The following is a 25350-nucleotide window of genomic DNA, read 5'->3' on the forward strand; positions in this document are numbered from 1 at the left end:
TTATATACTAAATCCTCGAAACAAATGAGGTTTTATTGTATTATCTAAATTAAATCAAACTTCCTCTGATTATCTTTCATTCTTCATAACCTTTGTTATATGATTATCTTGTATAAGTAATCACATAACAAGGTTATGAATGATGTTTCATTTCTCATAATGTTAATTATGTGATTAGTATTATAAGATAATCACATAACTCAAGTTATGCGTGAGAATTTAACCCAAACACAAAGATTATGCGTGATAACTTAATCCAACACCCTCACCTGATCGTCCCTCTCAGCACAACGTGTTGCACTCAATGTTATCAAAATCGCGAGTTGACTTATAAACTCGTACAAAATCACGAGGTTACTTATGAAAAATTGAGTGAAATTGTGATAATTAAAATCATATATTTGTTGGTACCCCAAGGTTGTTTTGATGTGATCAAACAAGTTAAGTTAGGTCCTGTTGTATTTAACCTTGTGTCTAAGTTTACAGGAACTTTGGAGCACAGGGCGTCCGGCAAAAGACGCAGCTAGCGAGAAGGACGACACGGGAGAGAGCCGACGGACTCAGTACATCCGAGGGACGAGGAGCTGCGGAAGAATACGCGGGCAGATGAGAAGGAGGCCCGAGGCGTTTCCGAGGGACGAGAAGCCAAGAGCGGAAGCTTGCTCGAGAAAGTCGGAAGTTGGGTTCGGGTGAACCCTATTCTGGATGGCCGAAATCACCCAAGCGAGTGGAGACAGAGCGGAAAATCCGGACCGAAGCAAGTGGAGCTGAAGCTAGAGGCCTAGAGAGAAAGTCAACAAAATGTTGGCTTTCCCCTTCGGGGCGCCCGGAACCCAAATTTTATCAAGATCGACTTGGACTTTGACTGACATTTCGGGGATAAAATTTTATCCCACTCCAGACACCTAAAACCCTTCCAGGTGCCCCGAGCAAGGCTATATAAGCAACCTTGCTCCCAAAGCTTCAAAACAACAAGAAATAGTGCAACAACACTTGTAGACGCTTTCTGTTTTGTTTAGTTTTCTTTTTCTATGCGTTCATTGCTGTAAGAGGCTTCTCCGCCCGAAGGAGATTCTTAGTGTGATTCAACTGCCTTCGATTAACAACCTTCCCGGTTGTAACCAAGTAAATCTGTGAGCCTCGTCTTTTTAGTGTATCTTTTATTTATTTTTATACAAGTGTTTGTTTAAGTTATAAACAGAGGAAGATACTTTTGTTTATTTTTGTGTAGGGGCTATTCCCCCCCCCCCCCCCCCCCTCTAGCCGACCGCCAAGGGTCCTAATAAGTGGTATTAGAGCAAGGATGCTTCACGAGGACTGACCGTCGATCGAAGCACCGAATCAATGGCCAGATCAAGCATATACCCACCGAAGTTCGAGGGGGAGTTCGCGAGCTGAAAAAAGAGAATGCAGGTATTCTTTAAAATCGATTTTGAATTACTTTTAATAATGAAGTTTGGTTTTGTAGCACCCGAAGGTAAGGAAGAATACCAGTGGACAAAGAAGGAACAGGCTGACTACGTGGCAAACAGTAAAGCAGAGTTTCATTTGCTGAGCATCCTACCGCCACAAGAAGTCAATCGGATCGGCGCCTACAACTCAACAAAGGAGCTTTGGGAGAAGTTCCTTGAGTTACACGAAGGGACGTCCGAAGCTAAGCTCGCGAGACGAGACTTACTTCGCAACTAGCTCACCAACCTTCGGTTTGAAGAAGATGAAATCATTGCACACCTTCACTCGAGGATTAAGGAGTTCATCACCAGACTTTCGAATCTCGGAGAAAAGGTAAGCAACCGAGATTCGCTAAGGTATGCCCTTAATGCATTCTCTAGAAATACGAAATGGGCATCATTAGTAGATGTCTACTATATCTCTAAGGATTTATAATCTGTTACCTTAGAAGAGTTATTTTCAACTTTTGAAGTCCATGAATCGAGATGTGCAAATTCAAAGAAGGAGCTGAAGCACAATATTACCCTCAAGGCGAAGATGGATGAACTAGATTTAGAATCTTCCTTCGACGACGAAGAAATGACGATGATGGTAAATCAATTTAAAGAGTTATTTAAATCTAGAAAATTTAACCATCTGCAGGGTAGAAAGAGAAGAAAAATCAGATGCTACCACTACAATGAAGAATGACACATTAAAGACAATTATCCTAAATTGAAGAACAAGGACAAAGGCAAGAACAAGAAGTCCGTCCAAACGAACAAGCACAAAAACCTGAAGGTGACTTGGGATGAAACATTGTTCTAATTAGAGATTGAGGCTTTCTCCGGACTTGTGTTAATGGCAAGCTATCAAGATGACGAAAATAAAGCAAGCTCGTCCAAAATGTGCATCGAGAGTATCGATGAAGGGGGAGCGACATCGGAAGAAAGCAGCACTTCAGGGAGAGCTACGGATAACGGGATCGACAAGGTAAGTCAAGTACAATCTCTTCCTCCTGATAAGTCATTTAAGTTTATAAAATATTTATCAAAGAATTGCTGCAATCTAGAAAAAGAAATTAAAGAGTTAAAATTAATTCTAGCAAAATCTTGTCCATTAGAAGAATTTGATAAAATAAAATTAGAAAATGATGATTTATAAAATGAAATAAAGAACTTGAAAAATCATGCATGCTTGAATGTTAGAACTCAAAATTTTAATAGACTAAGATGACATCTTAGATTTTATAAGGGATAAATTAGAAAATTTTGAAAGAAATATGTTCTAAAAAATTCTTAATTAATCCAGTTGGCTGGAACCTAAATTGGATTCCAAAGTCTTGTCTAACTTGAACTTTAATTAGGCTTAGGGCTTTCAGCGAGAAAATTATATGTTTGATTTCCTTAAGAAACTTTGTCTAGAAAGTAATTGTTGCTCCAAAACAAAGAAAGCTCAGTGTCTCATCACAGCCTGGAAGTCAATTAATGAAATAAAATGTTTAATTGACTAACTAACAAAAGCATTTAAATATAATTAAATAATACTTTAAATAGTTGTCAAAGTTACTCAAACATTTTTTTTACAAATTTGTTTAACTTAAGAAATTGTTTTTACAAAACTTAAAATTTCTAAAATTACTGCAAATTTTTTTTGTAATAATAAAAATATTTTGTACTTAGAATTTTTTTTTCTAAAATTATTGTAATTTTTTAGTGCTATCAAAATTATTTTTCAAAATTTTCAAAAACTTGATAAGTTTTTCAAAATGTTGAAAATCATTTTTTTAACTAAAAACTTTACTTTTTTTTTTTTTGAAAAAGTTACCTTGAGATTTTTTTGGTACCCCATTTTTTATGTGATCAAAGGGAGAGAAAGAAAGATTAAGTCTAGGGGAGATAATTTAACCTTTTCCTTTTTAAAATTTTTACACTTTAATTACAAATTTATTGCTTTTACTTTATGTTAGTTAACCCTAACGCTGCTCACATTAAAAAGGAGGAAATTGTTGGTACCCCAAGGTTGTTTTGATGTGATCAAATAAGTTAAGTTATGTCCTATTGTATTTAACCTTGTGTCTAAGTGTACAGGAACTTAGGAGCACAGGGCGTCAAGCAAAAGACGCAGTTAGCGAGAATGATGGCACGGGAGAGAGCCGACGAGAAGGAGGCGTAAGGCGTTTTCAAGGGACGAGAAGCCAGAAGCGGAAGTTTGCTCGAGAAGGCCGAAAGTGTTGGGATGTATACTATAAACCTAACTTTTGTATGAGCATCTGTTTTTGAGATATTTTGAAATGAGAATCACTTTGGTCAAATGTCTGTATTTTATATTTATATATATGTCGATGCAATTGTCCATTTAATTTATATTGTAGATAACATGGTGTGTGGTGCCACATAGAAGATCATGTTATCGGTTCCTTATAAATTATAAATAGTAGCTCACAACCAAGATAGATAGGGACAAACCATTAGAACGGTTGTAGTGTAATTTGATATTAGTTTGTCTTGACTATATAATTACACTAGTACACTATGTGTATATTGAGCAGGACCATTTGAGGTTGTTCGATTTATACTGACTATATAAAAGAACAGAACCTCTATTATTATGGATGTGCATACTCTTAATCACGATATAATAACAAACACATATACTTAGTATTTATTTTTTAAACTTTTCAATGGGTGAGATTTATTCGTTAAATCAATAGGCCCAATAAGTTGAGAGATAATACCATTTATATGGTGTGTTGTTGATTATAAAGGGAAATTGTGTCCTACTTATTTAGGTTGATGATGTCCCCTTGAGGAGCTCATAAGGATTATCATGTAAACCCTGCAGATGGACTTAGTCCGACATGATAATAAAGTTGAGTGGTACTACTCTTGGAGTCATATGTTAATTAAGTGAGTTGTCAGTAACTCATTTAATTAACGGACATACGATATCTTAAACACAGGGAGATTAACACACTCATAATAAGTAGGAGCCCATATTGTAATATGGGATTGGTGTGGTAGTTTAATAATGCCCCTTTAGTGGTATGGGTTATTATTGATGAATTTGAGTTGGGTGTTCGGGTCGAATACAGGAAGCTCAAGTCCATCAGGAGGCCAAAACTAATTCCTCCTCTAGGTCCCTGTTGTAGCCTTTATATATAAAGTCTCGCATCCACTCATCCATAATCGAGTTTGGTTTAACTTGGTTTGGTTTAACTTAAATTGGTTTAGTTTAACTTAACTTGGTTTAGTTTAATTTAACATGGTTTGTTTTAACATAATTGTAGGGGATCGGTGGCCGGATAGAAGGGGGGTTGAATAGACGTGCCCCCCAAATCATTCGCTTCCTAGGTATTCGTTAGTGCGCAAGCGGAAATACAATAACAACTACAAATACGAATACAAACATAAATAAGAAAGAAATGCAAACCAATACACGTCAATGTAACGTGGTTCGGAGATAACTTGCTCCTACTCCACGACTGTCCGTAAGGTGGACGATCCCGATCCTTTGATGGATTATCCCTCGACAAACTCCGGCTACTCAAGCAACTCCTTGTGGGTGGAGAAACCTCACCGCAACACCAACCAAGAACACTTGGACACAAGAGAACCTTGAGCACTTTGGTGACTACTAATTAGGCTTTAACCAAGTCTAATTTCGTCAACTTTGGTCGGTCATCCCAAGCTCTATTATATAGAGCTTGAGAAATCAGCAAGGCTGATTTTACCGTTACTAGTCGACTGGTAACAACCCAACGGTACTCCAACGGCTCTCTACCAGTCGACTGGTCCTTGCACCAGTCGACTGGTGCCTAGCCGTTCGGGCACAGAAGCTCTCTGTGCTCACCACTAGTCGACTGGTCCCAGTACCAGTCGACTAGTACAACCCTAAACCTAAGGTTTCCCATCCCCAGTACATTTCTCTCGCACTCGGACCCTCACGACTCACTTGACGCTTCTTTGCAGCCTTGACCTCTTGCCTTCAAGCCTACTTCCTTTGGCTCTAGTCCCTCGGATGCATTCAAGCCCGCGGCTCGTCTCCAATGTCATCCTTCGCGTATGCCTTGAAGTCGCTTCCCTCGGCCCTTGTCCTTGCTGCCTTGTCCACAGTCCCTCGGCCCTTGTCCTTGCTGCCTTATCCATGGTCCCTCGGATGCTCCATCCTTCACCGGACCCGAAGCCATCAACTTGAGTCACATGTGTATCCTGCAGTCCTGCACAACTCAAGTACACATATCAAATACAAGGGTGAACTTAACTTAAACCCTTTGCCCAAACACCAAAATACATGATCCCACGGACCATTAGGATTGCTCCAATAATAATTTGTTTAGATTTTTTTATAAATAAAATTTTGTTAATTTTTCTTTCCTTGTAACTGACGGCAAGTCTATAAAAAGGAGTAGGATATGGCCCCTAAAACCTAACTTTCTTATTCTCCATAATCACTTCTCTCCTTGTGGTTGTCGCCCCCCTCCTCCTCCTAGAGCCGGCGGCACAAACCTATTCTCCTCCCCCCTTTCCCTCTCCTTCTCCTTGCTTAGGGCCGACACCCTTATCCCCTCCTCCTCTTTGGTGGTCGGCGCCCCCCCTTCTCCCTTGGTGGTCGACGACCCCTTCTCCCTTGGTGGTCGGCGCCCCTTCCCATCCACTTGTGGGCGGCAGCTTGAAGAAAGGGAAGAGGAGCAAGAAAAGCAAGAAGAGGAAGAAGAGAAAGAAGAGGAAGAAGAAGAGAAGGAAGAAAATTAAAAGATGCCTCATCCTAGCGACTCTTTTGTGGCCGACGGTTTTGGAAGAGAAGAAAAGAGGGTGGTGTTGTCTTGGTAGATCGTCGCACACACAACGTCCAAGAAGAGGAGAGGGATACGGCATAAGATCTTGAGGTCTTTAACTACGAAGAAAGGTACAATTAGTTCTTTTATTCCGCAACGCAATTAGTTTATTTTTCTTTGTATGGATCATGAACACCAGCACAAGAGGCCAGCGATCTTGTGCTTCGATCAAGGTGTGTTTTGATCAATCAAGAACTTGCTTGATTGATCAAACACATGTCTGATCGAGCATGTGGGTTGCTAGGAAAAGGTTCTGTGCTCGTATAAAGTTTTGTACATGGGATTTACACAGAACTGAATTCACAGCACCAACAAGAAGTTGGGTTCAGGTGAGCCCTATTCCGGATGGTCGAAATCACCCAAACGAGCGGAGTCGGAGGCCCGAAGCGAAAGACCCGGACTGAAGCAAGCGGAGCCGAAGCTGGAGGCCTGAAGAGAAAGTCAGTAAAATGTTGACTTGCCCCTTCGGGGCGCCCGGAACCCAAATTTTATCAAGATCAACGTGGACTTTGACCGACGCATCGGAAATAGAATTCTATCCACTCCATGCGCCTAGAACTCTTCCAGGCGCCCCGAGCAATGTTATATAAACAGTCTTGCTCCTAAAGCTTCAAAATCGTAAAATCGGATCAAAATCGTAAAATCACATTTAAACTTGTAAAAATATGATTTTTGAGATAATTTTATCGATTTTGTGTCGTTAATAAAATAGAACCATTTTGGACAAAACAATATCATTTTGGGACAATTTTAGATTTGCACTTGTCTATGAATGATTTATATTAATTTGTTGTCATGTGTTTTATTTATCTTTGGATTTAAGTTTTAGACTTGAATTTATGTTTATGTTGTGTTTTCATGGTAAATATTTGATTGTTTAAAAGTTTAAAATTATGAGTACTTTATGATTATATGAATTAAAATATTCTACATGTAAAATTATGTTATAATTTAGATTAAAATTTAAGAATGGAATGATAGTAAAAGATAATGTTTGGATTGTGGATTTGAGAATGAAAATTTGGGAATGATTTTTAAATTTATGGGAATCAACCAAACTCATATAACTAGTTGGGTTTTATTTTCATTCTCATTGCATCTTACCATCAAAGTTATACTCATAGTCATTTTCGTCATTTAACCAAACACTAAATTAATGATCAATTAAAAAGAATATATCAGATTTCTTTTAAAATTTATTTAAAATATGATACAAAATCTTATGATTTTATGATATAATTTTATGATCCAATTTTATTACTACTTTAACAATTTTACCTAAATTCTAGAGCGTTTAACTTAAAATTTTCCATATAAAATAAAATTATATATATATATATATATATATATATATATAAAAACTTTTCCTATAATTTAGCTTTAAAAGTAAGACTCTTGGCGAATTCAATCTCTTCTTCCACATACAATCACAAGTGCCGAAGCGATGCATTGACTTCTTTGCCGGAATTGGAGCAGTGGAGATCTCCGGCACCGTGAACTTCTTCTTGGCTCCGACGCTGGTGGAGACCTGCCTCCTTGTTCGGTGCCGGCAGGGAGATACGGTGGAGGGAGCTGCGTCACCTGCGGTGCCCACCTCGCAAATTTCGCTGCCGTTGCTCCCACCTCGCTGGCGAGCGGGAACGGAAGCAACTCGTTCCGACGAGGAGCAAAAATCGGATCTTTTCCGTCTCCGTTTGAGAAAAATGCTACTTTTGCGCAATCCTGCATCGCAGTGGATTCGTCGTCGACGAGATGGTAACCGACGCGCGCATCTCGATTAGGTGCTCTGAATGCTGCTCGTGGTGGCGGCGGCGGCGGCGGCGGCGGCGGCGGCGGCGGCGGCGGAGTTGCTGCTTGTGTAAGCGATGGGGGAGGAAGGGTCTGCAACCAATGCCCTATTTTGTTCCGGTGACGACGGAATAGGAGAGGAGAGGCGGACTCTGGTGAGGATGAACCTATTGTGCTTGATGGTGAGATAGTTGGCTCCATGGACGTTGGCGTCACAGCCCTTGCAAAGAATCGCCCGGTCCTCTTTGCAAAACAGAAACCCTCGCTTCGCCTGCAAATCCCCAAATCCAAAACCGACATCAAAAGCCAAACTTTATCACCGGAACCGCGTCTTGGAGTCAAATCGCACCTGGCAGATGTCGCAGGAAGCGAACGTAGGGGGCCGCGAGCGAGAGGCGGCGGTGCTTGCTGGCGACCTTGTTGGCGTGGTGGACCTGGCGGTCGCAGGCATCGCACACGGCACCGTCGATGATTATTTACGAGGAAGATAAAAAAAATACATGAGACAGAATTTTTAATGAAGCTAAAAAAAAATGAAAAATTAACCCAACGCCCACCGTGGGGCTCGAACCCACGACCACAAGGTTAAGAGCCTTGCGCTCTACCAACTGAGCTAGACGGGCTTGTTGAATTACTTCAACAATACTATAATCTATTTCTTGACTGTCCCCTTCCGTCTCGACAATTCACACTCATCCAGCCTCTGCTATTTCCGAGTCTCATTGCTTTCGGAAAGGGGAGGAATTCTCATCGGATCCATTTAAAAAAACATTCAGAAATGCAAAGCTTCTGCTTGTAAATACTTGTAACGAGATAAATTCAATCCAAACATACTTATAAGCATCACCTTCCATGTTACAGGAAGACAAAAAAAACGCCTAGTAATTTGCAGAAGCATCTAAGTCAGTCTCAGTCTCCTATTTTGGACCAGGTGATAAGCATTCACCAACTGCATTTTCCTTCTGGCTAGTGATCTCGAGTCTTTACAGTTTAGTACGATGAACTGGTTGAACTCAGTGATGGCCTCGGCTGCCCTCTGTTGTATCTCGGTGGGTTAGTTTTGGCGACGTCAACAACTATCATCCAGCCGTTGATTATCTGTAGTAAACTCACTGTGTTATCTTCCTTACTGAACACATTTACGATCGATGGACAAACATCGAGATGAGCTAATATGGTTACCTTGCCGTTCATATCTTTCAGAGCAGCACTTGCAGCTTCTTCTGTTGTGTACTCTATGAAGGCATATCCTTTTGACCTTTTAGATATCTTGTCCATTATGATTTTAACTGCCGTGTGAGACGATAACATGATCAAAAAGCAGACGTTAAAAAGGAAAGACAAGAAAGGTTCATACCTTCAACTAACTGGCCAAAACCTTCGAACGCTGCACGCAGTGTTTTCTCGGAGGTGTAGAAGGATAGTCCTGCAAATAACAATTTGGATGTTGCTAACAAAGTCCTGAGTCTCATCTTTTTGGCATTGGCTTTTTGTATCCTCTATATGTGTTGCTAATTTATATATGTGTTGCTAATATTACGATAAGCAGCTAGGCATTTCTAGTTCACATGTACATCAGACCGAGATGTTTGGCACAGCATGGTAAAATGTACTATCCTAGCAAATCACGAACAAGGGTATATGACAAGAACATTGACACACCCAAGGAGCCTACCAATTACAAGAACATTTTTCACGCAAATACTAAATCATTTTTTTTCCCTCATCCAACGTTGTGACAAAAAGTATATGCAATAAGTTAACGAGCTTAATTTGAATAATTTAGAAGCTTACCGGTTACAAAAAGTCTTTTGGTTCTGATATTTGGTACTTGTTTTGCTTCTGCTTCTGATAAGTTGGGATCATTACCTATAATATATTATTGAATTACTCAAACAATAACCACAATAGTAATTGGCTAAATTTCTTAACCATACATGACCAATATGTTCAAGAAAGTAAATCGACAACATAAATAAAACAAACTGTGTATGATATCTGCCTAGGCAAAAGCTTAGGACACCCAATTCTCAACGAAGGGGACTAGAGTTTATTGTTCTTGTTGAGACTTTAATTCAGTTGGCAAGTTGAGCAACAAGAATTATGTCAATTTTCCTTAAAGAGTATGAAATGAGGTAGATGAGTGAAAATAGATTTAGATTTGAACTTCAATGAATGAAAAAAATCCTGTAACTTCTATGAACAAAAAAAAAATTAAAGAAAATAGCCATAGATAGCTAGTTAATTCACTACTTGTTAATTCGCTACTTGGAAGATGTGAAAATAAGGGCAAATCAATACCATATTGCAGATAAACTTATACTTCAGAATTTAAATTATGCTTACAATATGATTTCGAAACATGATATTTAACCCAATGTTATAAAGAAATGATAAGTTTGTGGGCATTGGAATATAATTTATCTAAAAGGATATATACCTTTGTAGTTTTTGGTCTCTGACTCATGATTGGGATCAGGCCGAACAGACAACACCCCCGGAACATCTGTCATGCAATTGCAAACATCATAACCCTTTTGAAGGCAGATACATAGCTGAGAATAAATATTTCACTTCCATGCAACATTGAAACTCACCAGCTAGTTCCCGTGCACATTCATAGTCAATTTGGCAACAAAATCCAAAATCTTTCTCCCATGATATATGATAAATGCATACTTGTGCATCCTTTTCGCTGAAATAATTATTAGTGGACTACAATAATGAGACATAGGATGAAAAGAGTAAAAGGGCAGCCCGGTGCACGAAGATCCCGCCAATACCGGGAAGGGTCTATTGTACACAGCCTTATCCCGCCTTGCAAGGGGCTGTTTTCGAGACTTGAACCCATGATCTCAAAATCACACGACAGCAACTTTACCGTTGCATCAAGGCTTCCCTTCACATAGGATGAAAAGAGTCTAATAATAAAATACTTACTTCCCCATAACCTTTGTTAGAGCTTGGGCATAATAATCTACCATTTGTGCCTTGGAAACAACTTCTACCCCAGGTTTATCCATTCGGACAAGCCAATACTCATTATTTTTTGAAAACAAAGAAAAACTTGAACTACAACCATCGGGTTTCAAATGGTTAACTGGGAAAGGATCTGAATAGCTGTAATCTTTCTTTCCATATCCCTCATCAATGTCAGGCCTAACATACAAAACTCCGGGAACACCTAAGCAGCAATAAGAGCATTTTAGCAGCGCAATAACGATGGCCCAACAACGAGCAAAAATTTGGATACAAACTAAACAGATAATAACAGATTGAATTCCACCAGAATTATGCTTAAATCTGACAATGTTTATATCAAGGAGAAATCCAGAATTTATCAGTATTTAAAACAGACAACATTAAACTGACAAGCAGAATATCCAGACTCTATACTGAAAAAGCCTAAAATGTGATTTCGTCATCTCACAAGTAAAGCATTCTAACTAAATAAGACACCAATTTCTCAGATAGGACAGTGTGAATGAGATAGGAATTGGGTTTAGCTGGCGACAAATGTTAGTAGACAATTCAGGAGAGTCTTCAATATGTCATCTTCTTGCAGGAAGGCAAAGTGTTGGACCATTGGCGGCCGGCCGGCTAGAGGGGGGTGTGAATAGCCCTGCAAAAGAAAAAACAAATCTTTCTCGAACTTTACAGCTTAATTAAATCATATACTTGCATAAAAGAAATAAGAGACTAATTAAAGAAAAAGAGACACAGATATTTTACTTGGTTTGCAATCAGATGATTGTTAATCCAAGACAGTTGAAGCTAACTATCAAAGTCTCCTTCAGGCGGAGAAGCCTCTTACAACGTTGATGGCTCACAAACAAGTAGTAGAACAAAAGATAAGCATTTACAAGTGTTGTATTGACGTTTTGGGACTAAGGTTGTATTTATAGCCTGGTCGGGACGCCTAGAAGGGTTCCAGGCGCTTGGAAGAGATAAACTTTTATCCCCGTCGCAATGGGACGCACCACGTCGAGTTTGGATAAAATTCCTGATACGGGCACCCAGACCAAGAAAGTCAACATTTTGTTGACTTTCGGTCCCGGTCTTCTGCTTCGATTTTGCTCGCATTGGTCCGAATCTTCCGCTCCGGCTTTGCTCGCTTGGGTGATTTCGGCCATCAAGAATAGGGCTCACCCGAACCTCCTTTTCCGACCTTCGAACAGTCTTCCGCTCTGGCTTCTCGTCTCTCGAAAACGCCGCGCGCCTCCTTCTCGTCCGCCAGCGTAGTCTTTCGCAGCATCTTATCCCTCGGACGCACCGAGCCCGTCGGCTTTCTCCCATGTCGTCCTTCTCGCTAGCTATGTCTTTCGTTCGACTGCCTCCTAAATTTCTGCACACTTAGACACAAGGATTAAATACCAACAGGATCTAACCTGACATGGTTGATCACATCAAAACTACTTTGGGGTATTAACAATCTCCCTCTTTTTTATATGAACAACCCTAAGTTAAGTTAGGATAAACCACAAACAAATAACAATTAAAATTTTTGCTAGTACAAACAAATTTGCAAGTACAAAAAAAACTAACTACCCTCCTCTAGACTTAATTTCGAATTCTCCCCTTTGATCACATTAAAAATGGGATATTTTAAAGTGCTTTTGAAAATAAATCTAAACCAAAATCTAAGGGATAACTATTATCCAAAAAATCATTAAGTTAAAGTTTCGAAAATCTGGATTTTTTTTGTAAGTTATAAACCATTTTTGGAAAAGATAAAAATTAGTTTTAATTGGTCAAAAATTCTGAAAATTTTGACCGCAATAAAGCAAACATAATCAAAGCCAAAAAAAATTTATTAAATTATCAAGTTGATTTAAGCAGAAATGAATTATTTTCTAAGAAAAAAATCCTAAAAATAGTTTTTGAACAGAAAGATTTGAGAAATTTTCTGAGTATGTATTATGGCAATTAGCAAAAAAAAAATTTAAAAGAAATTATTGTTCAAGGATTTTTGATAAAAAATTTGCAGTTAGATAGATAATAAAATATTTATCGACGGAAAACTTTTTTATTGATCGATAACATGATAATAATTCACATAAAAATAAGATTTGTAAAAAAAATTGCACTACAAGATATAACAAAAAAATGATTCAAAGGCAAAAGAAAAAATATTTTTAAGTTTTTCTTAGGTTGAACTCTTTTTTTTCAAAAGAATTTGGATCGAATTAATTTCAAATAGAAATTATACGAAATAATTTTTAAAAACATTAACAATTCTAAGCAAGAAAATTAAATCAATGCAAGAAGAAATTAAGCATGAATGATGATTTTTCACTTTAAAACTGATTTTGGAACCCAATATAAGTTACTACCTACTGGATTAATCAAAAGTTTCTTAGGGATATCTATCAACTTTTGCAATCTAGCCCTTATGGTATTTAAAATACCAGTTAAGCCTTCGATGATGTTTGTAATTTCTTTCTGGAGCATGCAAAAAAAAAAATTTGAACATGAATTTTTCTTTTCAAACATTTCTATTTTATCTTTTAATTTTGCATTTTCATCTATTAATTTTTGAAATTCTTCTTTTAATCATGCATATTCTCTCTTTGATTTTACATACTTTGTTCTCTTTCTATATAATGATTTACTTAGTATTTGCACAATTTTAAATAATTGCTCTGGAGGAAGCTTACTTACTTGACTTACCATATCTTTGTCGGTAGATGCTCCCCCTTCATTGCTGCTTTCTTCTACAATGTCTCCCCCTTCATCGATGCTCTCGATGCTCATTTCCGAGGTGCTTTCGTCGTTTTTAGGTAGGTATTCGGTAATTAGCGCTATTTCGATAATCTCCTCGGATTCGGATGCTTTTGAAGCCGAGTCGGTATCCGTAGCATAATCAGATTCTTCTTTCATTGATTGATCGTAGAGTTTTAAGATTTTCCCAAAGTTCTTTTGCGCATTGGTAGTTGTCGATTTTGTTGAGTTCTTGAGTGGGAAGAACACTCAGTAGGTGGAACTCGGCCTTACCATTTGCTATGAATTTATCACACTACGTCAAAGTCCAAAGATGCTCCTCGAGTTCTTTTCCATCTTTTCTTTTGGGGACATCTAAACCAAATTTCATAGAAAGCATTATATCAAAATCAGTTCAAAAAAATACTTCCATTTTTCGTTTCCAGAATGAGAACTCCCCCTCAAACGTTGGCGGGCAGATGCTAGCTCCGACCATTTCTTTTGCTTCAATCGACGGTTAGTCCTCCTGAAGCGTCCTAGCTCTGATACCACTTGTTGGACCCTTGGTGGCCGGCTAGAGGGGATGAATAACCCTGCAAAAGAAAAAACTAACCTTTCTCGAATTTTACAGCTTAATTAAATCATATACTTGCATAAAAGAAATAAGAGACTAATTAAAGAAAAAAGGCACAAATATTTTACTTAGTTTGCAATCAGATGATTGTTAATCAAAGACAGTTGAAGCTCACCATCAAAGTCTCCTTCAAGTGAAGAAGCCTCTTACAGCGTTGATGGCTCACAAATAAGTAGTAGAACAAAAGATAAGCATTTACAAGTGTTGTATTGACCTTCTGGGACCAGGGTTATATTTATAACCCTAGTCGGGACGCCTGGAAGGGTCCCAGACGCCTTAAGGGGGATAAAGTTTTATCCCCATCGCAACGGGACGCGCGACATCGAGTTTGGATAAAATTCCTGGTCCGGGCGCTCGGAAGGGTTCCAAGCGCGCGAACCAAGAATGTACCAAGAATGTCAACATTTTGTTGACTTTCAATCATGGTCTTCCGCTCCGGTTCTTCTCGTATTGGTCCGGGTCTTTCGCTCCAGCTCCGCTCACTTAGGTGATTTCGACCATCCGGAATAGGGCTCAACCAAACCCCTTTTCCGGCATTCGAGCAGTCTTCCGCTCCGGCTTCTCGTCCCTCGGAAACTCCGCGCACCTCCTCGTCCGCCAGCATACTCTTCCGCAGCACCTCGTCCTTCGGACGCACCGAGCCCGTCAACTCTCTCCCATGTTGTCCTTCTCACTAACTGCGTCTTTCGCTGTCTTAAGTTCCTGCACACTTAGACACAGGGGTTAAATACCAACAGAACCTAACGTAATTTGGTTGATCACATCAAAACTACCTTGGGGTACTGACAGTAAGCTCTTCTAGTTTCTTACCTTGTTTCTTTTTATGAAATTTGTGTTTGCTGTGGCATAAGAATCAAGTACGATTCATTATTAACTTCCTTACTGCGACTACTGGGCTAAAATGGATACGCCTAAGTTAATACTAGCCACCTATCTAATCTTATCAAGCTTCTTTACTAGCCCAAAACGCACCATATGCGACTAAGTTAACATGTAAGAATCTCCCTTGTTTAAGATTTCACGTAGGTATAAAGCCCAAAGATCCAATTCATAGCCCAAAATGCCTAATCAACAACATGTGAGACCCAATGATGGCTACATCATACACAGGTAGCACAATCTTATCCAGTATAAATGAGAAAACTGAAATAGTTGGCGCACTAAATGCTTAAAGGTAAGTTAATGATAGTTCATCTAAGCTTACAGATCTTCTTTATCAGAACACAACTCATGTCATACGGCAATTTGGTTATTGCCGCAAGATTCTACCGAGCTTTCTGTTCTCTCCTACTACTTTCACTTCAAGCAAACACTAAAAGGGAAGAAAAAAAACAGTGAACTTACGGGCTAGTTCATGAGATGATTCTTCGTTGATGTCACAACAAAAACCAAATTGGTTTTGCCAAGAAGCATCGTATATGCACATCTGAGCCTCCTTCTCGCTGCCAAAAAGACCACATTTAAACACACAGGAAAATAAGCAGGTAGAAATCAAAAACGCAAAAGAGAAGCAGAGGCCACGCCTACTTTCCCAAAACCCTAGAAAGGGTTTCGACGTAGTAATCGATCACTTCCGCTTTGGAGGAACGGCCGCCTGGGGGCTTCTCCATCACCACAATCCATCCCGCAGGAGGAGAAATAGTAGCAAGAGAGGACGACGGTGCCGCATTCTCCACAGGATGAGATGGATGCGAAGCACGGGTGGAGATAGAAGCGCGAGAGTTGATGCCATGGCGGGCAAAGATGGGATTTTTGGTGGATATGGAGAAGGAAAGGGCGAGCTTAGTGGAGGCCAGCTGAGCCCCAGTAGGAAAGCGTGAAAGAGAATAGGCGGCGACGGCCACGGCGGCAGGCCTGGTGGACGGGAGAGAGAGGAGGTCCATTTGGGGAAGCCGCCGCCGCCGCGTGCGGCGATCGTCGAGAACTTATCTGGTCGCGGGGGCAGCAGCTCGTAGATTTTTAGGGAAATATTTCATTCTAACCCTCACATTTTACCAACCGTGCTAAATATGTCCCATAGTTATAAATTATAAATGAGTTATATCATTTTATTGAATATACTTAATTTTAAAAGAGTTAAGATTAATTTGGTTAAAGAACCCCTCTTATCTTAAAAAATATTTTTATTCAAAAATATTAAATATAAAATATTAATATATTAAAATATTTTTTTATTAATTCAATTAAAATCACTCAAATTTAATTATTTTTTTTAAAACGGTCATACTACAAACTACTGTAACATAGAAAGTAAATTCTAGTAATTATAATTATAATAAAATTATTTTAATTTAATTAAAATTATAATAAATAGAGGGGTAAAGATCAAAAGGATGCCGCAAATTAACAAAAATACCAGATTAACTTCCTTTTTTAAAAATAAAAAATAAAAAAAAAAAGTTAAATTAACACCCCTCTTTGACAATGAGCGCCCTTATTTCAAAAATACTTTTAAATTCAGCGTTATTGATGCTAGGCAATAGATGCTATAAAAGTTAAATAATAACTTTTACATAATTATATTTTGATTATATTTATTTGAAATATAATGAATGTCATAAAATCCCTATCATTTAATTTACTGATTGAAATATTATTTTAATTAGATTATCATTCAAAAATTAAAATTAAAATGATATAAAATTATAATTATATTTAGTTGCTAACTTCTATAATTATAAAAGTTAGCATCTAACTTCTACAATGAGTAGAAGCTAGCAACTAGCTTCTATAATTATAAAAGTTAGCAACCTAGCTTCTACATGATAGGATAATCAAATTACAGGAGCTAACAATTAGCTTCTACACGATCGAAGGATCTTATAATATAAGAGTATTTTGGATAAGTCATTTTAACAGAAGCACAGACGAGAATTCATTTGACTTTACTAAATGTAAGATTCGACAAAAACATAAATTATGGATATCCATTTGATTTTTACACTGGAGAATTCTTATATCAAATTCTTTTTATTACCTTTGTTAAAATTATTGAAATTTATCAAAATTATTTTAACTAATTTAATTTTAATATGAATATTTTAATTAACTTTAATTAATGTTGACTAAACTAATCTAAAGTATCATGTTATAGCTATATTTGTTACAAGAGCTCCAGGATAAAGTATTTCTATTGGTCATTCACTTTTAAATGAACCTTGAATTAAGGGACGTTAGACTTTTGAATTATTTGTCAAGAATACTTTCTAATTTATTTTAATGATCGATAAAAATATTCCATGAAACAAGATCGGTAGCTAGAGATGGAGTCACTCAGGGGTTATTCTGGGTTGTAGCCCAGCCCTGAATGGCTCCATGCATATATCATGTTAAGAGGAAAAAAAACAATAAAAGTAGAACAAAATTAACCACAAGTTAGAAAGCTTTGTTTTCAAATTTTTTTATTAATTCCAAAAATTTTAATTTACACGTAAAGTTGGAAACATGTTTCACACATTTATTATTGACAAATCTTCTTTTTACACCTTTTAATTTTATTTTTAATTCAACTATATATTTGTTTAATTAAATTTTTTTATTATAATTATAAATACGGATTTCTTCTTTCTCCTATCCATTCATATTAAACTTGTAATATATATGATTGCTATTTCTTTAACTACCAGCCAATTACAATCATGGAAGGTAGCCCTTATTTCTACCATCCTGATCCTTGACTCTGAAACCACAGTCCAATTTTTCGCCTTATTCGCCTCACTTGTCCCATCGTTGTCCTCTACTCGTCCTCCCTCGACGATATCGTCTCCCTCGTCCCCCTCATTTACTTGTCTCCATGCCCTTTCACTGTCACCATTTGTGGCCAGGCCGTCACTGCCGGAGGCGTAGTCGTCAACATGATCACTCTCAGTTGCAGCTACCATGACTGGATTGGCGTTTCCTCCACGTCGGCATAACCTTACGTCGACACCAGAGGTAAGCAGTTGTAGATAAAGGTCTCGCGTGAAGTGCTCAAGCATGGTCTTGCACTATCTCATCGTCAGCAGCACATTCTCTAATACCGACGTCAACAATCAGACCTTCTACGATAACTCCTAAATTTTCAATATCTACGAATTAGATATTTCTATCGGTAAATTAACTTAACAATTTCATAAATAATAAAAAAAATCATTTAATAAAAATTTAAATCGGTGGAATATAAGAAAAGACGAGATGATAACTTGATTGCACACAGCGAACTCAGACCTCTTCTATGGTGTCTTTGACGGACTCACTCAATTTTACATCAGTCCAGTCCCTCTTTAATTTCTAGATCCGTCCCTGCTGGTAGCTAACTAGATTTATCATTTTTACTAATCATTCACTATTAGAAGTACCTTAAAGCCACAAATGAGTTTTAACAATAATTTTAGATGGTCAATATGTTTGCTATTAAAGGCATGTTCACATGCCGAATAGCATCTATCATGAGGCCACATTCAACTTAAGTATAGATCAGTTTTTTCCATTTTTGTTTTTTCTTTTGGTCAAGGGGACCATAAGTGGAATGAATCTTATTAAGAAATATTTGCAGAAAAAGGAGGAAAAAAATCCACGAGTGGAAAAATATAGCCATCCAACAAATGGCAAACCAGTGGCAATGTCTCTGCGGCCACCGTGGCCTCTCCGCAGCGTGGCCTTGCGACGACATCATGACCACTAGTTCGCGGCTGGATGCCGCGAATTTATGTCATCGTGGAAGCACTGCGAGTTCACAGCCGCAACTGTGAGTTCACTGCCGAATAAAGCATCAAATGCTACAAAAACAAGACCTGAATCAACACTACCAGTACCTAATGGTATTAGTGCAAGACAAACATTGGGTCAGGTTGTATCGCCTGGCGGCGCAAGGTTTCCGAGCCCGATCTCGGTTACTATAAATGAAGATGCTAGCCCACATAGTGGTTCTCGCATCAACGACAACAATACAACATAGCTTAAAGTTACTACTTCGCCAATTTCAGCAACTCAACAAGAGACCTACAAAGCTCAGATAGTCAACAAGCCAAGAGGTCTTCGAATCCACTAGTACATAAAACACAACCAAATTTCTTTCATCTCGCGACTAAAGACTGGTTATCAATCTCTAAAAGTTATACCTCAAGCTCGAAAGGCATCGCTGGTCCGGTTCTTGGAAAGATCCAAACAGAGGAGGTAGGCCTTCCATGTTTGTTGTAATCTTTCGCTTACAAGGGTAGTGAAACTTATCATCCTAAACATTCAGATGTCTGATTTTTCAGGATGAACAATGCCATGCCTTATTTCTTCTTCCTCCAAGATATCACCAGAGCATGGCAGTGGATTCGGTTGCAATTTTTCAAGCACACTGCCAAACTATTGAAAGGACTACCGTTCGGAGCACACCAAAAGATGGAGTCTGTTAGTACCAAGTATACAATATAAGTTGGAAACAACCCTGGATAAGCTATTTATTGTGCTGATTGCAAGGTCATAGATTACAAATGCATAACTGATTTAGGACATTACCAATAACTTTATTTATCAACTTGGTAATATGCTATGTAGTTTTGCAATCATTAATTACACTTTCATACTTTTAAAATCTTCAATTTTCCATTGCTATATACCATTATCATTGTCAAATTAGAATCGACTACATGAATTTTATTCTTTCATGAACTCTCTACATTCAAGGTTATATGACTACTATTCAAATCAATCATCTTTAAATTAAGAGTTCTTTGGTCACTTTCTTCCGTTGCACCTTCCACTAATTGATTCAAACTAATCTAGCTATGTAAGTTGTTGTTTGTCTTTGAACATGTTCATGTTATCTCAACGTTTTTCTTCATTCGTTCCATCATACGTCACTCGCTCAAAAGTGGTTGTCGTTTGCCTAAGCCCTAGGAAGGAGAGTGTTGTGTTGACCCCTTTGGCTTACTTATGTTAGAACCTCATCCCCTTGGGAGATACAAGATGGACTCTTTCGGAAACCTCACTCAAACACAAGCTACCACCTCAAATGAGGAACCTACATTAAAAAGTGAAAGTACCTTCCCGAGCCCACGAGGAGACACAATCCAGGAAAAAAAAAACCTTAAACTTTCCTAGCCAGTAGAGCGAATTATTGATTCATAGCCAGAGATGACTTGCACACATTGGCAAAAGGTAGAATCGTCACCCTAGTGGTCCCCTGACCCCGGCCCCACAAGATTCCAGAGGGAGTAAATCACGATTAATGCTGGGCAGGATAGGTGACTGGGGGTCGAAGGAATTTTTAGCGCAGCAGACCAGGGTTTTATCCCCGAGTGCAACTGGCGACCTTCGACCCCACGACTTCATTGGCAAGCTACAGGCACCTAACCAGCTGATCCAGCCCGTGGGGGCAGATGACTTGCACACATGCACTCATATCTGATTGATCTTTCTTTTTCATTCTAAAATTCTGATACGGTGCATAACGGTGGGATCCGATAAAACCAAGCAGTCGGAAGTCAAGAGGGCGTGGCAGTCAAAAGTCAAGAGGACGTGACCGTTACAAGTTAGGGAGAAGGAGTTAGACCACCTAACGTCATCAGTCGTATAATTCCTAGTCGAGTATTGACAGATCAGGATCCCAGATCAGAGACATGAGATGCGGCCTGGAGTAAGGCCTGACCTTCCCCGACTGATATGGTTTTCTCAACCTGATCTGCATAGACATGCCTAGTACTTTCAATAAAACAACTCCCGGTCAGCCCTTCAGTACTCCAAGCGTGAAAGATGGGACCCTCGTTGAAGCTCGTCTCCCTCATCAAGACTCGGGTCAGGCGTCACACCGTAACGGTCAGCCCGAACTACCCGTAACTCAACCCGAGTGGAAAAGAAGGCACTAGGCGATAACAATGTCAGAGAATCGTAACCGCCTATCAGGAAATAACTGTCATATGTCAGGGAATATTCTAGTGGTCTGCTGTCATCTACGAATAAAACCTTCTCTCAATCCATAAGAGGGTGTCACGTGTCCTCCATCACCCGACAGACCCTAACACTCGACATTCTCTGACAGCGGCCAAGTTCCAGAGGTATGCAGTGTCATATAAAAAGGGAGGCCCTCTCCCTTGTACAGGTACGCTCTCTGGCACATTCGTACTTGTCTTCTATAATTCTTTTTCCTTCGTACACTGTTCTTCTGGGAAAAAAAATACTTGACTTGAGCGTCGGAGGGCCTGCGTCGGGGACCTTTTCGCTGGTTTCTGGTATTTAACGTTCCGTGTGCTTGTCTGAGTGTGCGCAGAGCCTAAATAGCACCGTCTTTGTCACTGCCGCCCATCAATCCCACGCGGGGGTCCGTTTTCCCGGGCACATATGCAGGGGTGTCCAAGTCGCCTCTCCGTCAACACTAGTGACATCTCAGTCGGCCTTCGTCTGACTCAAATTTCGGATAGGATCAATTTGGTGTCGTCCGTGGGAACTTCCTTTGCCTGTTCTGGAGCATGAAGATGAAGGAGACCGGAAGAATCAACGTCACAATGACAGCAGGGGAATACGAACTGTTCAAGGAAGCCAAGAGGCGAGCGACTTCTGAAAAACAGACCACTGTTTCACACCCACACAAGATGCCCGCAATTTCCAAAAACCCGACTCGTGTCTTGGATAGGGGATCTAAAAGAAAACAGCCCGAGGATTCCCCTCAAGCCTTCTATCGAGAGCCCTGCCCAGACTATTACAACAAGTGCCCAGATTGTTATAATAAGAAAGAACAACCATATGCCTCCATGGTCGAGAGTTCCCTGCCTAGAAATTCAAAGAAGGGGAAAGTCATAGTCCTCCGAGAGGAACCGAGGGAGCTGTCTGAAGAGCAAGTGTCCTTCTCTAAGGGTACTCGAGGAAAAGCTACCGAAGGGGTATAATCCCGCAGCTATTTGGGAATATGATGGTAGCAAGGACCCGGAGGATCACCTACGAAAATTTCGGAAGGCTGCGTTGTTGCACCAATACAGCGACGCCATCAAGTGTCGAGTGTTCTTAAACACTTTGTCCGGCTCTACACAAATATGGTTCGATGGATTGCCAAACGGGTCCATCACCTGCTTCTAAGACTTCAAGATCGTTTTCCTGCATCATTTCGCTAGTAGCAGGAAGTATTAGAAAACAAACCATTATCTCTTTGCCCTCAAGCAAGGGTCTGTCGAGCCCTTGAAAAGCTATATCAAACGCTTCAACCAGGTAGCCCAAGACGTCTCGTCTGCTACCTCGGAGATTTTGATGAGTGTCTTTGTAGGAATGAAAAGAATATAGATATCTCCACAATAGTATGATATTGTCCACTTTGGGCCTAAGTCCTCATGGTTTTGCTCTTGGGCTCTACCCAAAAGGCCTCATCCCAATGGAGATATCTTTTCTCTTATAAACCCATGATCTTTCCCATGTGTTTTCAATATGGGACTATGTTTGCAACCTTGCAACCCCAACAATCCCCCCTCAAACAAAGGATCACAGGTTTCCCACGTCCGATCCTCGACCCACCAGGTCTTCCTGCCCCTTGATCCACCAACCAACTAGGACTTCCTTGCCTAGCCACAACTAGGACTTCCTGCCTGATGTCTAGTCCTCTTAATCCGAACATAGGAGCCCCCACTTTCTTTGTTCGATGTCAATATTGTACCCACATGGCTCAATCAGACCATAGCTCTTGTGCACAGTCGGCGATTAAACCTTCTGCAGTCCAGGCTCTGATACTAATTGTAGGATCGAAAAGAATTTAGATATCTCCATAATGGTATGATATTTTCCACTTTGGACCTAAGCCCTCATGGTTTTACTCTTGGACTCTACCCAAAAGGTCTCATCCCAATGGAGATATCTTTTCTCTTATAAACTCATGATATTTCCCATGTGTTTTCAATGTGGGACTACGTTTGTAACTTGTACAAGGAAGGGTAAACATCCGCAGCGTAGTTTCCTCCCAATGAGTCACTAGTTGGCCCCGTAGTAGGATACAGCTAGCCTGGGCAGCGGGGTTGCGACGCAACCCCCACTCCGAGGGATTAGTAGCGCGAAGACGAGAATGACGGGACCCGGATGATCCGAGAGCAGTACCGCTAGGGCCAGGTTGAGAGGAAGTAGGCCCAGGTTGAGCGGAGGAGTGAGGTTGAGAGGAAGTAGGCCCAGGTTGAGCGGAGGAGCCAGGTTGAGTAGAAGAGGGCAGTCGGTGGGAAGAAGGCCCGGTCGAGACGGCCGGTATAGATTGTCGCTCTGGATCTATCTCTTCTTTAACGACCGAGGCCTTCCCTCGATCGGCTCCTGACCGAGCTGCTGGAGGAATAATAGGGTCATGCAGGTGCTGCAGATCGGGAATGAAAGAAGCTGTTTTCCGGAGTAGGGAGGTTGCAGCATGTGCTCCGGCTACCGGACGAGATCCAACAGGCATGTGCCTTGATCGACGTAAGAGTGGCTGATCGTCTGAGTCGGACCCCCTTCTGAAGTCCAGGGGCGACAAGCAGGAGAAGCAAGACGAGTCCACCTCGCAAGACCTGGAGTAGAGTATACAGGAGACGTCGCTTTAGTGGCAGCAGAATGAGAGACAGTAGTGGCATCCGCCCCGGGAGAGGCTGAAGTAGAATGTGGAAGGTTCCGCCTACCCAAGATTATGCGCCTTCGACGATTTATTTCCATAGCGGTTAGCAGGAGGGGCCTGGTCAAAGATAATCGGGCGAGAATGTCGGTTGCAACAAAATGAAGGTTAGCACGAAAAGCAAGACACAAGTAAGGTGAAGATAATGTTTACCGAGAGAGTGCGGTAACTCTGAAGGAATGCGACTCAGCCTGAATAAATACATCACATCTTCCGTTAACAAGACGCTTAGATTGAAGCACCAGCCCTCTAGCTGCGATGACTCCTCCACAAAAATGGGGTTTGAGCGGTAATCTCCTAGAGGAGGCGCCGAAGCGACATAGAAGCGTCGCTCAGTAGACCACTCCACAGCAAAGGAGAAGCGAAGGAAAAAGTATTTATCTTTCCACTCCGTTCCCGAAGAGGGCAAGGATGCAAAAAGGTTGGATCTAGGTGCAAGTCTGGAAGCGGAAAAGACCTTCACTATAACGTCGAGTGAAGAAATAGTGAAATAGGCGAGGAGTCCAATGAATATCGCACAAGTCACAGACGAGAACGAACCTGCATAGGATCCTAATGGAGTTGAGGGTGAGTTGACAAAGCGAGATACAAAAATAGCGGCTCACATTGGAAAAGAAGGGGTGGATAGGGAAACGAAGACCGACCACAACCTGTTCTTTGAAAAAAGTCACGTAGCCCTGAGGTGGTCGGAAAAGTCGATGGACCTCAAAGGGTATGATAATGTGCATGGTTATGGACACTTCGTACACGAAACGGAGATCATCTAGATCTACACCGCCGAAGGTGGAAACGCTAGGGGCATACCTAGGTAGTGGAGAATTCATGGAAAGGTAAAGGTCACAAACAAAAGGGCGGAAAGCAAAAGCACGGAAGGAAGAAGAGAAGGGAAGGCGACTTCAGCCATTAGCGGGAAGGCCAAAATGAGAGAAGCAAACTATTTATAGTAGTCAAGGAAGATGCTTGGAATAGCGCCTCGACATCAGTGTCAATCATGCGACATAGACGAGGTAGCTGGCATCAGTCATAGGCATGGAAGTAATGTTGGTCGTCGGATCATATGGGAATCTGGTGTGGAAGTGGTCTTGTCAGAAAAGGTCGGAGATAATGACACGTGGTAAAATTGGAGTGGAAGTCTATATGACGATGGAAATAGGCGAAGCTACAGTGAGCCTCCCCGAGGGCTCGAAAATCACTTGGTCTTGCGACCGATCGAGTAGGTATACTACATAACCTAGTCGTGGAGATGGAGTGGTTAGTAAGGATTAAGTGCCCGAGCAGGTGGAATGATCCTTGCAGAGGCCTGCCCAGGTGACAGGCCGACCAGGCATCCACGAAGGAGTCAGACACTTGACAAGTTACCTACTCCTATAAAGTAAAATGGCT

The 25350-nt window shown here is 40.3% G+C and overlaps 1 protein-coding gene, 1 non-coding gene and 1 pseudogene across 2 annotated transcripts; all 3 read right to left on the minus strand.

Annotated features, from left to right (window-relative positions):
* Window positions 1-7617: 7617 nt before the first annotated feature.
* LOC122022902 lies at window positions 7618-8529 on the minus strand (annotated as a pseudogene).
* A 77-nt stretch (window positions 8530-8606) lies between these two features.
* On the minus strand, window positions 8607-8679 carry TRNAK-CUU. Its single transcript has one exon. It is a non-coding gene; the product is annotated as a tRNA-Lys (tRNA).
* A 152-nt stretch (window positions 8680-8831) lies between these two features.
* LOC122023516 (organelle RRM domain-containing protein 1, chloroplastic-like) lies at window positions 8832-16376 on the minus strand. The gene is made up of 9 exons (XM_042581644.1): window positions 15918-16376; window positions 15735-15832; window positions 10997-11240; window positions 10654-10751; window positions 10497-10562; window positions 9851-9925; window positions 9414-9482; window positions 9239-9345; window positions 8832-9154 (listed from the first exon to the last, which is right to left on the minus strand). The coding sequence occupies exons 1-9, from the start codon at window positions 16271-16273 to the stop codon at window positions 9047-9049; spliced, it is 1221 nt and encodes a 406-aa protein (XP_042437578.1). The 5' UTR covers window positions 16274-16376; the 3' UTR covers window positions 8832-9046.
* Window positions 16377-25350: the final 8974 nt, after the last annotated feature.

The sequence above is a fragment of the Zingiber officinale genome, chromosome 9B (genome assembly GCF_018446385.1).
Source record: "Zingiber officinale cultivar Zhangliang chromosome 9B, Zo_v1.1, whole genome shotgun sequence".
Lineage (NCBI taxonomy): Eukaryota > Viridiplantae > Streptophyta > Magnoliopsida > Zingiberales > Zingiberaceae > Zingiber > Zingiber officinale.